The sequence below is a fragment of the Protomyctophum bolini genome (genome assembly GCF_963924005.1).
Source record: "Protomyctophum bolini genome assembly, chromosome: 7".
Classification (NCBI taxonomy): Eukaryota; Metazoa; Chordata; class Actinopteri; order Myctophiformes; family Myctophidae; genus Protomyctophum; species Protomyctophum bolini.
The window spans coordinates 3613485-3627959 of NC_137868.1; the positions used below are offsets into that span (position 1 = coordinate 3613485).

The 14475-nt window shown below is 44.4% G+C and overlaps 1 protein-coding gene across 1 annotated transcript in view; it reads left to right on the forward strand.

The window, feature by feature from the left end:
• Window positions 1-14475, forward strand: part of LOC308317964 (NACHT, LRR and PYD domains-containing protein 3-like) — a gene marked incomplete at its 3' end in the record, with an annotated part of 80980 nt that overhangs the window by 61149 nt on the left and 5356 nt on the right. The window contains exons 4-5 of the mRNA XM_080767310.1: window positions 12152-13871; window positions 13965-14135. Coding sequence (XP_080623436.1) covers window positions 12152-13871; window positions 13965-14135 — 1891 coding nt within the window. The remainder of the gene's footprint in view (window positions 1-12151; window positions 13872-13964; window positions 14136-14475) is intronic.

The following is a 14475-nucleotide window of genomic DNA, read 5'->3' on the forward strand; positions in this document are numbered from 1 at the left end:
CCATATACTTTCCTATAATGCCTAATTTGCACATGTACAATTTCCGAAAACTGGGGGAAGTTTCATGCTGATAATAAAACTATTTCTTAAAATGTGTGAAAATAATGAAACGGTGTAATTATAGGTTTATGTTAGATTAGGTCAGTGTGGAGCTCTGGCTCGTAGACTTTATGTTGCTATTCCCATTGTTTGTTTTTTGAACTTTCAGCATGATCACAGGTTTTAAAAGACATGATCACAGGTTCTAAAAGACAGAGGTGCCATTAAAAACACTGCATTGTTTTGCCGATCACAAATATAAAACTAAAATGCAATAGGGCCAGTGCATTATAGTGAAGGGCATTTTATCAGGTATTTGACCAATCTGGGAACTACATCGTTAGATTCGTTACCAATACATTTCCTCACCAATGTGTTTCTAAAGGTGTCTAATACTGTACTAAATGATTGAAATTCAACTCCCGGGGGAAATTGAGTTAAGTAGCATAATATGTGACCATACCCTTAACCTACAGTATATAAGGCAACAAAGTCCAAATGTCATCATTCTTTAAGTAGCATGTGACATTATGAAACTAGGGGGTTTTCATGATTCTGAATCCATTCCAATTCCAAGCCTTAGTTTTGCACTCGGTTTCACTCAGAACGGGTTGTTCTGGTTGCCATTGTTCTGCCTACCAGTAGGCTATATTTCCCAGCCTCACTGTGGAGACATAGACCATTGTAAATATAAAATTAAATATTAATATAAATTGTGGAAGGGTCATCATATACGATTATACGGTATGCTTTACTTGAAACATAGGTGTGGCTTTTCCTACTCATTTGGTGAAAACATCCGGTAACTCAGATGAGGTAAAATGTCCATGAGCCAGAGGTATTCCCTTTTGTTTGTTTATTGTTTATTCAACTTTCAGCATGATCACAGGTTTTAATAAAAGACAGATGTGCCATTAAAAACACTGAATTATTTCGCCCATCACAAATATAAAACAAAAATGCCAAAAGCCTATCTAAAAATCCAAATGGTGTAAAACTCAAATCTAAAATCCACTATCATTTAAAAGTCTGCATATATTTATGGGATTGGTGATTATTATAAAATGTTTTAGGCTATCTCTGCATGTTTGATCTGAACAGCTTCCTGGAGAAGTCAAGGCATAGGTGGGCGCGCCTCTCTGCTAGGGGGCACAATGTGAGAGTATCTATGGTGGAGAATTCCCCAGTACCTCCGGGCCATTAGCACCTGAATGCATAGCCTGAGTAAACCAACCAGAATCTCAACTGAGAATACAGTTTCTGCTTCAAGCTCTGTGTATAAAAGAGACACAACTTCAACTCACAGGCACTCCAAACCTGCATGTCACCGTGCACTGAGCCACTGCAGACCTCACAGACCTCACAGGCACTCCAAACCTGTCACCATGCACTGAGCCACTGCAGACCTCACAGACCTCACAGGCACTCCAAACCTGTCACCATGCACTGAGCCACTGCAGACCTCACAGGCACTCCAAACCTGTCACCATGCACTGAGCCACTGCAGACCTCACAGACCTCACAGGCACTCCAAACCTGTCACCATGCACTGAGCCACTGCAGACCTCACAGACCTCACAGGCACTCCAAACCTGTCACCATGCACTGAGCCACTGCAGACCTCACAGACCTCACAGGCACTCCAAACCTGTCGCCATGCACTGAGCCACTGCAGACTTCACAGACCTCCCAGGCAGAACAACAGCAGGTAAGATTCAAGATTCAATCATTTATTTGCCATGTCAACAAGTTGATAGGAATTTGTCTTGGTTCATACTCAACATATACAGACAACCATAGATACACAAACAAGAAGGACAGTACAATACAAAAACAAAAACCAGCAGCATAGGAAATTACATTCAGTTTTTTAAAGTGCTATATGCATATATATACGATGAGTTCAGATGTCTAATGGCTACGGGGTATAAGTGCTATCCCTGAAGCGACATGTTGAGCTCTGGATACTTCTATATCTCCTGCCTGATGGGAGGAGATTGAAGAGGTGATGTGCAGGATGGGAGTTGTCTGCAATGATTTTATTTGCCTTCCTAATTATTCTGGTGGAATAGAGTGAGGAAAGTGTAGGGAGGCTGCCTACATCCTATGTTTTTTGATGCGCGACGTACTACTCTTTCCAGCTTTGATTTGTCTTGAGAGGTTGTGTGACCAAACCAGACAAGCATAGAGAAGGTGAGAACACTTTCAATAGTGGCCCTATAGAAGTTTATTTATTTATTTAGCGAATGCAAAGTCCTTAAGCCAAACGGTTGCCTCCTGGTCTGCTGTGTGGAGGGTAATTAATCCTTCCAGTCTTTGGAGAGGACACACTTCTATGATGTGCTTCATAGTTTGCTCCTCACCACACGCACACAGTGGGCTTGGGCTACTGCCCCATTTGTGGAGGCTGGCCAAGCAAGGGCCATGTCCAGTCCTGTAGAAGTGAGTCATGGCTGCTTGGCTGACTTTGAACTTAAGCTGCCGCAGGAAATAGAGACGCTGGTGTGATTTGCTTTATTATGAGACTGCAAGATCCCATGATAAGGACTCATGGATGGTGGTCCCTAGGTGGTCCCTAGGTCCCTTTTAGCAGTGGTGGAAAGTACTTTTACTTAAGTACTGCACTTGGGCACAATGTTGAGTTATTTGTACTTCAACCTGAGTATTTCTAATTTCCAATACTTTTACTTCTACTGTACTTTTACTCCCACTACAATTATTTGAAAACGAGAGTTACTATTAGTTACTTTGGAGAATTTGATTAGAATACAAAAAGCCATACATTAACCACTTCAACCATGTACATTTGGGACATTTGAAAATAGATTGTGTGTACACATATTGAACATTCTGCACAATGAGTAGCCTGCTTTTACTTTTAGTATAAGTACATTTTCAATTCCGTACTTCTACTTGTAACGGAGTAGTTCTAAATTGCAGTATTGGTAGTTTTACTTGAGTAAAAACAATTGCGTATACTTGTTCCACCACTTCCTTTTATAGTGACCGTTGTTTAATGCAATCATATTGGACTTTTCTGTTAGGATGCATTTCTGTTAGGATGCATTTCTGTTAGGATGCATGTGGGCCGTCGATGCCAGAGAGTAGTTTATATGTTCTGTTAGGATGCATTATGGGCTGTCGATGCCAGAATGTAGTTTTTTGCCACTCAGTAGGTGTTCCCGCATAACTTCCTGGTTTGGTGATCATGTGACGCGCATATCCTCTAGACCGTACGGACGACACCATGTTGCTCCATGGAGGGAAATAAACATGCGCCGTTGAGACCAGGAAGTTGTGCACGCACAAATACTGGGCATGTACAACTTCCTGGTCTCAACGGCGCATGTTTATTTCTATGTTGATGTCTGGTGGTTAGTCGTATAGGTCGGAGGCCCCCCTGAGGGTGGAGGCCTGTTTCAATGGAAACTGGTGAAACATAGTAAAGGCCTCCTATGTATAGGCCTATACTGTGTCAAATGTAGCTCCCTTTCATTCGTTGATCGAAAGGTATATGTTCCTTATAGCTATTGCACCAAAACCCCGCCAGGTGAGTATGTGCTGGCCCAGACCCACAGCGCATGTCGCATGAAGACAAAAGCAGACATTAGCGTCCCTATCGGGTCACTCTACTGAATGGGCTCAGTGGTGATTGGCCCCTTTCTTTACCTTTTGTTTTAATTAGTATTTCCCTCCCTCTCTGAAATCTGGGCCAGTGCATATAACGGAGGAGTTTCACTCAGAACGGGTTATTCTGGTTACCATTTTCCTGCCTACACCAGTAGGCTAGTATAGGCTATAGTACTCATCGTCCCTAAACCCGCCACTCGAAGCCTCCGCTCCTCCAACACCCATCTTCTCCCCGTCCCCCACACCAACCTCCACAGCCCCATGTCTGTCTGTGGAGCTCTGTCCCTGCTCACCTGAGAGCTCCACAGCCCCATGTCTGTCTGTGGAACTCTCTCCCTGCTCACCTGAGAGCACCACAGCCCCATGTCTGTCTGTGGAGCTCTGTCCCTGCTCACCTGAGAGCACCACAGCCCCATGTCTGTGTAACTCTGTCCCTGCTCACCTGAGAGCTCCCCATGTCTGTGGAACTCTGTCCCTGCTCACCTGAGAGCACCACAGCCCCATGTCTGTCTGTGGAACTCTGTCCCTGCTCACCTGAGAGGTCCACAGTCCACTGACTCTTTTAAGAATGGACTTAAGACCCACCTGTTTAAGCTTTTTCCTAAACATGTTTGACTGATTATGATGTTTCTTATACGCTTCTTTTATTGTATTTCATTTTATTTCTTTTGCCATGCTTTTAACCTTTTAAAAGCACTTTGAAATTTGTAAGAATGTAAAGCGCTTCATACATAAAATGCATTATTATTATTATAATTATTATAATTATTATTAGTATTAGTAGTAGTAGCAGGCTGCGAGGCTACACTTCCCAGCCTCACTGTGGAGACATATACCATTATAGATATACAATAATTAAATAAACACTGTATGGTTTTGATTAAGGAATATAATATGCCTTTTGTATTCTTTCTGTATATCAGCAAATTGTAGATTTTTGTGTTAGACATTATTGAGGGAAATTAAGATTCTCAGATTAAAAAAAAAAAAAATCCATCTTCAACCGCTTATCATGTAGTCGGGTCGCGGGGGCAGATGAGGTTATCAATTATCAATGAATCGATAATTTCCATCCCTAAATAACAATGATGATTGTACCCTACAGGTTAATGTATAGTTACAGTAACAGTGATGATTGTATCTTGCAGGTTCTTTTGTTCTGGTTCCACTCTGTGGCATCAATCAAAGCCACAATGGACCCATCAGCATCAGCACCCGGTCCACAGACCACGGTACTGTTGTTTACTAATGCATTCACAGCTTTAACGTGTTTACTGATGCATTCACAGCTTTAACGTGTTTACTAATGCATTCACAGCTTTAACGTGTCTACAATCACACTAAATGTTTCCATATCGACCGATATTATAGATATGTATGTATTTGTCACTCTGTAGCCAGCAGTGATGGGCAAGCTACTTGGAAAATGTAGTAAGCTACACTACCAGTTACTCTCTATTAAATATAGCTCAACTACAACAAAGCTATCCCCAGATAATTATAGCAAGCTACACTATAAGCTACATGGCAAAAGTAGCTAGCTACATGGACACTACTTTTTTTTTTAATATTTTTTATCAACTTCATGATCAAGTTTCCACCGAACAAATAGCCTAATAGGCAGGCAAAAATGCTGAGTTTGGTTGTTTATTAAAAAACAAACTGGAAACAAGCCCTCTGTCTGGCTTTTGGTGTCAACTTTTTCACATTTACTTGTATTAATGTACCTTGCGGTGTGGCTGATTCATGTGTTCAGTGTTGGGAAAGTTCTTTTTTTTATTAACTATAGTTCAGTTCACAGTTAATTTTTTTTAAAGGAACTAATTCAGTTCATAATTCAACATTTTGAACTAAAGTTCATGGTTCCAAAAAATGAACGATTTTAGTTATTTTTTGTTCTTTTTTAAAATTATTATTATTGCCACAGCCTAGCCATTTGCGCACCAGCTGATAGACAGGGATTTAGACTAGAGCAGGTGTTCCCAAACTTTTTTGGACCAGGTACCCCTTTTGGGGTAGATATTTTTCCAGGTACCACCTCATCCTTGCAACACGGATAACAATATATTTACAACCACAAGCAGTGTTTCCTGCAGGAAAAAGCTTTGGCATGGTTCTGGGCACAGGCCGCAATTTTGATTAATTCATTAATTTGATTCATTAATTAATAAGATTAATACATTAAGATGAATTTGTATTATTGCTCTTGTATTGCTATTGGAGACACTGGGGGGACACTGGGGGACACTGGGCAGGCACTGAGGAGGCACTGGGGAGACACTGGGGAGGCACTCAGGGGCACACTGGGGAGGCACTCGGGGGGGCACACTGGGGAGGCATTGGGGAGGATCTCGGGGGGACACTCGGGGGGGGGACACTGTCTAAATGTATACGTCTAAATGTATACGTCTAAATGTAGACGTCTAAATGTGTACGTCTTCTCTTATGGGTGTCCCTGGCATATCTTTTCAAATGGGGGTTCACAGGCTAAGTAGTGTCAATTTGGGGGTCCTTGACATGAAAAAGTTTGGGAACCACTGCTTTAAACACTTTAGCACTTTATGAACGTGAACAAAATAGATGGGTCCCCCCTGGAACTCCCTCAGGTACCCCTGGGGGTCCCCGGACCCCACTTTGGGAACCACTGGACTAGAGAATGCGGGTGGTCTGTTTGTTTGTGTCAGACTCTTCTTATCTAAACCAACCAATCATGGATTTCTTTCCAGGGATTTTTTCCCCCCACAAAACTTTATTTAACAGTAAATTTGTAACTTTGTAGCTTTTGTTGAAAGCTACGTCACTACTTGGGTCTAAAAATAGCTACACTACAAAAAACGCTACTTGGTTCAAAAGGAGTGAAGCTACCATCAAGCTACTGATAAATGTAGTAAGCTATGTAGCTTCGCTACTTGTAGCTAGCTACTGCCCAACACTGGTAGCCAGTATCATGCAAGAAACTATGCGGTCAATATCACTCAGGCTTGTTATGATTGAAATAACATGACTGACTGTATCCAACAGGTTGCTGGTAAGGACTTGACTTCAGCCAAATCCAGAAAAGGTGATTTATCTTTTTATTTTTGTAGTTTGTGTTTGAGGTATAACCAGCAATATCTTATTACAAAAGTATAAATGTACCAGATGTTACATTACTATGTACATGGGGCATACAGAGATGTACCAGATGAATGTTCCAGATGTTACATTACTATGTACATGGGGCATACAGAGATGTACCAGATGAATGTTCCAGATGTTACATTACTATTTACATGGGGCATAAAGAGATGCATAGAGCTTAGTTTTTCATTCATAGGATTCTCTTATTTCAACCACTCTCCCCCCCCCCCCCCCTCTCTCCCCCCGCAAAACAGCACATTTTGTGATGCAGCACAGGGCACAGTTGACCCAAAGGGTGTCTGCAGTCATGGCTGTAGTAGACAGTCTAGGAGACGGCTGGGTCCACCCTGAGAGCTACAGCCAGATGTATGCCGAGAAGACAACCATGGAACAAATGAGGACTCTGTACACATCAACACTAGTTCCAGGAGGAACCAACGCCCGGGCAGCATTTTATGATGCCCTCATGGAACACCAACCCCGCCTGCTGGAGGAGCTTGGTAAGAGCAGAAGTGCATTCATTCATTCATTCATGCGTTTTTGTTCATTTATTTAATTTTTAATTGAGTTGCGGCAGTGGTTCAGGGGTAGAGTGGCCACTTGGGAACCGGAAGGTTGCCAGTTCGATCCCGGGCTTCCCGAGAGTCAGTGTTGAACTGTCCTTGAGCAAGACGCTAAACCACTAATTGCACCTAATTGCATGGTTTCCTCCACCATAGTGCATGTGTGTGTGCGTGCGTGTGTGTGCTTGCGTGCGTGTGTGTGCGTGTGTGCGTGCGTGTGTGTGTGTGCGTGCGTGTGTGTGCGTGCTATGTAAAGTCTATGTAAAGCTGTATGAATGTGTGCGTGAATGGATGAATGTAGTGCACAGTCTATGTAAAGCTGTATGAATGTGTGTGTGAATGGCTGAATGTAGTGCACATCTATCGTCTATGTAAAAGGCCTTGGATAAAGGCACTATATAAATGTAGCAGTTCCATTTTACCACGTCCACTCACACACTTCATTATCCTCTCCTTACAGGAGCAGGAGCTGAACTTCCATCACAAGACTCGACCAACAAGCGTGAGTCATGAAACAATCTGGACGGAGCCTTTTGTAAACGAGTTAAATAGTCAGGAAAAAGGAAACAGTGCTGGCAGTGGTTGGATTATTTAAGTGTTTACCCCAGCAGTAAATGAGTTCAGATGTTATCATCATAATGCAGTAAATTAGTTCAGATGTTATCATCATAATGTATAATAATAATTAATATGTTATCATCATAATGTATAATAATAATTAAGATGTTATCATCATAATGTCAGCCAACAAATTGTTTAAAATGTGCAACAATCATGTAGTATTGTAATTGTGCTTCTCTCTCTCTCTCTCTCTCTCTCTCTCTCTCTCTCTCTCTCTCTCTCTCTCTCTCTCACACTCACTCACACTAATAAGTTCAGCTTCTTATAACTGACAATTGTATTTTGCAGGTCCTAATGAAGCACATGGTGGAAGCACATTGGTTGCTCCTGTTTTATCTGGATGTCACATCAGTGGTTCAGTCAACATCACTGTCACCACTACTACACAGCAAGGTACACTGTAACACACTACTGTACTACTACACAGAAAGGTACACACTGTACACAGTGGCCTAACATCAAGGTGATAGGCCCGGGTGCAAATCATTTAGTTTGGCACTGTGTGCACGAACACACACACAGTGACACATGTGTGAGCGCGCACATAGCCTACATGTACGTATCACGGGACGGAGGAGCGCGCTTCAGCATGATCGGCTACTTTAAAGGAGAATTCCATACTAAAAGGCTTTCTTACCTTTCTTTGTAGTTGTTACGTCCCCACCAAAGAGGTCCAGGTGTTAATTTGTGCAAAAGCTCCTTATTGGCTATTTCCCCTACCATAAGCCCTAAATGAATTGCATTGAATTGAATGGGGCTATGGGGTGTTGTGCTAATTCGCTTATTTCCATGGCTCAAAATTATAATTTCTTTGTATATATCCTCTCTTCATAAATAATATCCCAAGAGGCACACTTTACTACTTCTTTCGATGGAAATAAGCGAACTAGCATAACACCCCATAGCCCCATTCAATTCCCATTCAATGCAATGCAATTCATTGAGGGCTTATGGTATAGGGAAAATAGCCAATAAGGAGTTTTTGCACAAAAAAACACCTGGACCTCGTTGGTGGGGACGTAACAACTACAAAGAAAGGTAAGAAAGATAAGAAAGCATTCTAGCATGGAATTCTCCTTTAAGTTTGAAAACAAAAAAAAAACATTGTCCCATCTCAGGCATTAAATGAATATTTGATGTCAGCCTATTCTCGAACTATGCCTGAACTAATCCTAAACATGACTAACTGATGCCCTCATTAGGGGAGTTAGAAACTTTGGACATTTAAGAATACTTTACACTTTCGAGGGTGAGTTGGAAAAAGGGGTTACAGACTGTACACTACTGGACTGTTTACCAGGCCGATGTGGCACTTCTACTGGCAATCTATGAATGTCATTTTAGTTAGATAATGACAATAGAATCATTGCATGCTACGTTGACAACAATAATAATAATAATAAAACTTTATTTGTATAGCACCTTTCATGACATGAAATGCAGCTCAAAGTGCTTTACAGAACAATGGAGGAGAAAAAAAAGAAAAGCAAGGCAACAACATTAAAAAACAAGCAGTAATGCAATATAGTGAGGACATGAATAACAAAAAAATAAAAGATCAATTAAAAGCAATGTTGTAGAAGTGGGTCTTGAGCTGTGCTTTAAAAGTGTCTACAGAGGCTGCCTGTCGAAGGTACAGTGGGAGTTTGTTCCACGCCGTCGGCCCGTAGAAGCAAAAAGCTGCTTCCCCGTATTTTTTTGTTGCCATTTGTTTAGGCAAAGCGAGCAGGCCAGCAGTGGAAGACCTTAGGAGGCGGTTTGAGACATATTTAGGCAGATAACATGTAATAGAATCATTACATGCTATACGTATAATGACAATAGAATCATTGTATGCTGTACAATGACATTATGACAATAGACAACATTGCATAAGTAAATATTGTGTCCACTCACAGAGCTCACTTCATCATCTTCCTCTCCTTACGCAGGAGCTGAGCCTCCGTCACAAGACTCGACCAGGGAGTGCAACAAGGGTGAGACTCCATCACCTCCATCACAAGACTCCACCGGGGAGTGCAACAAGGGTGAGTCATGAAACAAACAAAAAAATAGAATAGAATGTCTTAGATCAGCTTTGCATCTTAAAATCCAGCAGCGCAAACCTGCCCCATGCACAGTAGACAGCACCTATAGGGTCACCAGATGCCCCCCTTTGCATCTTAAAATCCAGCAGTGCAACCTGCCCCATGCACAGTAGACAGCACCTATAGGGTCACCAGATGCCCCCCTTTGCATCTTAAAATCCAGCAGTGCAACCTGCCCCATGCACAGTAGACAGCACCTATAGGGTCACCAGATGCCCCCCTTTGCGAGGGACAGTCCCTCATTTCCAAAACCTTCCGGGCGTCCCACAAGTAAGACAAGCCCGTCCCCCCGTCCCATTTTGTCCCACACAAGCCATAATTCTGTCCCTCAAATGAACAGTTTGGGTCTGGTCACCCTAAAGCCCAAACCACACCAAAGGGCCAGCCTGTCAGCCAGCCTGCCAGCCTGTCAGCCTGTCAGCCAGCCTGCCAGCCTGTCAGCCTGTCAGCCAGCCTGTCAGTCAGCCTGTCAGCCAGCCTGTCAGTCAGCCTGTCAGCCAGCCTGTCAGTCAGCCTGTCAGCCAGCCTGTCAGCCAGCCTGTCAGTCAGCCTGTCAGCCAGCCTGTCAGTCAGCCTGTCAGCCAGCCTGTCAGCCAGCCTGTCAGCCAGCCTGTCAGTCAGCCAGCCTGTCAGTCAGCCTGTCAGCCAGCCTGTCAGTCAGCCTGTCAGCCAGCCTGTCAGCCAGCCTGTCAGCCAGCCTGTCAGTCAGCCAGCCTGTCAGTCAGCCTGTCAGCCATCCTGTCAGCCTGTCAGCCAGCCTGTCAGCCAGCCTGTCAGCCAGCCTGTCAGCCAGCCTGTCAGCCAGCCTGTCAGCCAGCCTGTCAGCCTGTCAGCCAGCCTGTCAGCCAGCCTGTCAGCCAGCCTGTCAGCCAGCCTGTCAGTCAGCCTGTCAGTCAGCCTGTCAGCCAGCCTGTCAGTCAGCCTGTCAGCCAGCCTGTCAGCCAGCCTGTCAGCCTGTCAGTCAGCCTGTCAGCCAGCCTGTCAGCCAGCCTGTCAGCCAGCCTGTCAGTCAGCCAGCCTGTCAGTCAGCCTGTCAGCCAGCCTGTCAGTCAGCCTGTCAGCCTGTCAGTCAGCCTGTCAGCCTGTCAGCCAGCCTGTCAGTCAGCCTGTCAGCCAGCCTGTCAGTCAGCCTGTCAGCCAGCCTGTCAGTCAGCCTGTCAGTCAGCCTGTCAGTCAGCCTGTCAGCCAGCCTGTCAGTCAGTCATCCTGTCAGCCTGTCAGTCAGCCTGTCAGTCAGCCTGTCAGTCAGCCTGTCAGTCAGCCTGTCAGTCAGCCTGTCAGTCAGCCTGTCAGTCAGCCTGTCAGCCAGCCTGTCAGTCAGCCTGTCAGTCAGCCTGTCAGTCAGCCTGTCAGTCAGCCTGTCAGCCTGTCAGTCAGCCTGTCAGCCTGTCAGCCTGTCAGTCAGCCTGTCAGCCTGTCAGCCAGCCTGTCAGTCAGCCTGTCAGTCAGCCTGTCAGTCAGCCTGTCAGCCTGTCAGCCAGCCTGTCAGTCAGCCTGTCAGTCAGCCTGTCAGTCAGCCTGTCAGCCTGTCAGCCAGCCTGTCAGTCAGCCTGTCAGCCAGCCTGTCAGTCAGCCTGTCAGTCAGCCTGTCAGTCAGCCTGTCAGTCAGCCTGTCAGCCTGTCAGTCAGCCTGTCAGCCTGTCAGTCAGCCTGTCAGTCAGCCTGTCAGCCAGCCTGTCAGTCAGCCTGTCAGCCAGCCTGTCAGTCAGCCTGTCAGTCAGCCTGTCAGTCAGCCTGTCAGTCAGCCTGTCAGCCAGCCTGTCAGTCAGCCTGTCAGTCAGCCTGTCAGTCAGCCTGTCAGCCTGTGTGAAGAGAGCCCTCCCTATGATTGGCCACCATTGAAATAATATCTGTATAATATTTTGAACAGCATTTCATGGATTTTGGAACGTCTGGTATACCACCCAATACAGTTTTTGAAAACGCACATTAATCTAGTGATATTTTAGTCATCAAAGAGCTGTGTTTAGCATAGTCATCGTGACTTCGTCATGAGAAATTGGCTTTTGACGTTAACGAAAACAACACCGATATGAGGACCACGTTCTATAACATACACTTAATGATGTCATCTTGTCTTTGGTCCTTTAGAAACTCTTGCTCTGTGTCGACAAGAGTTCAAGTCTAATCTGAAGATTAGACTTGAACATGGAGAAAACGCATGTGAGGTTGATCTCTACACAGAGGTCTACATCACAGTGGGAGGCAGTGGACAGGTCAATAAAGAACACGAGATCAAGCAGATTGAGTTGGCGTACACGAAAACAGCCGGACCAGAAACACCAATCAACATGGACGACATAGTGGAACCTTTAGGCCTACTTGGAAAACACATCAAAACAGCGATGATGACGGGAGTGGCCGGCATTGGTAAATCAGTACTAGCTCAGAAGTTCGCTCTGAACTGGGCAGAAGACAAAGCCAACCTGCATATCGACTTTGTGTTTCCATTCACTTTCCGAGAGTTGAATTTGGAGATGATTGAGAAGAAAGAGTACAGCATGGAGGGATTTCTTCATCACTTTTTTAGTGAAACCAAGAAGATAAATATCTGCACCTTCGAACAGTGCAAGATTGTGTTCATCTTTGATGGATTGGATGAATGTAGGCCACCTCTATGTTTCCCGAACACTGTGAGATGGACTGATCCGATGAAGCCAACCACAGTGCACGTGCTCCTGACAAACCTCCTCAGGGGAAACTTGCTTCCAAAAGCTAAATTCTGGATAACCTCACGACCTGCAGCTGCCGACCAAATTCCTTCTGTTGACAGGGTGACAGAGGTGAGAGGGTTCAAAGACCCCCAGAAGAAGGAATACTTCTTCAAGAGATTCACTGATGAGCAGCTGGCCAGTAAAGTCTACTCACACGTCCAGAAATCCCGAAGCATCCACATCATGTGTCACATCCCGATCTGCTGTTGGATCACTTCTAACGTTATGGAAGACATTTTGAGCACGGATAAGGAAGGAGCGCTGCCAAAGACCCAGACCACCATGTACCTCCACTTCACGCTAACTAAGAATGACAAGTTTCCTGACAGAAATCCAGATGCCCTTCTGTTTCTGGGGAAATTGGCTTTTAAACAGCTGAAGAATGGCAACCTGATCTTCTACGAAGGAGACCTGAAAGCATCTGGCATTGATATCAAAGACGCATCAATGTACTCAGAAGTGTTCCCACAGTTATTTGGAGAGGTGCGTCGGGCGGACGCGAAGAAGATGTTCTGCTTTGTCCATCTGAGTGTTCAGGAGTTTCTGGCTGCCCTCCACGTCCTCACCACTTTCATCAACACTGGTGACAACCTACTCTCAACCTCCAAGATGCCCAAGTCATTTGGACGGAAATTCAAATCCAAGATTCATCACCTCTATGAAAGTGCTGTAAACCAGGCCTTACAGAGTCCAAATGGACACCTGGACTTGTTCCTGCGTTTCCTGCTGGGCCTCTCTTTGGAGACCAATCAGCATCTCCTAGAAAGGCTGCTGAAAAAATGCTTCCAGACCAATGATAAAACCATCAAATACATCAAGGAGAAGATCAGAGAGAATCCGTCTCCAGAGAGAAGCATCAATCTGTTCCACTGTCTGAATGAGCTGAATGATCATTCTCTGGAGGAGGACATCCAACAGTACCTGACGTCAGGACGTCTCTCCACAGACCAGCTCACTTCTTCTCAGTGGTCAGCTTTGGTTTTCGTGTTGCTGTCTTCAGAAAAGGAGCTGGACGTGTTTGACCTGAAGAAATACTCTGCTTCAGAGGAGGCTCTTCTGGGGCTGCTGCCCGTGCTCCAAGCCTCCAATAAAGCTCTGTAGGTTCACTGATAACTGAATATACATTTCATATATTATATGATCTTAATTTAACAGAAAATCTAATAAAGAAATGCTTTATGTTTCTTCAGGCTGAGTGGCTGTAACCTGTCAGAGAGTTGCTGTAAGGAGTTATCGTCAGTTCTCAGCTCCAGCTCTAGTTTGAGAGAAGTTGACCTGAGCAATAATGACCTTCTGGACTCTGGAGTCCACCTTCTGGCCGAGGGACTGGGGAGTCCACACTGCATGTTGGAGACTCTCAAGTCAGTATAACTGTGTTTAAATATAACCTAATACATTTCTAATATGCCATATTGTCGGGTCCCTTTTCGCTCAGTTTCGTTCCAATGTCATTGGCACTACTCATTCAATGCAGTTTTGCATTGATAAGACACTTCTGGACTTTGGTTAAGTTCTCCTCATAATACCCTGCAGTTACCATTTTGTCACAAGCCAGAAATGTATATTAATGTGTATAAAAAATAAGAAAGAAAGAAAGAAAGAACAGAAAATCTAATAAAGAAATGCTCTACCACTACATTCAATGCATTTTTGCATCATACACTTCTGGACTTTGGGTTAAAAGTTCTCATATCCTGCAGT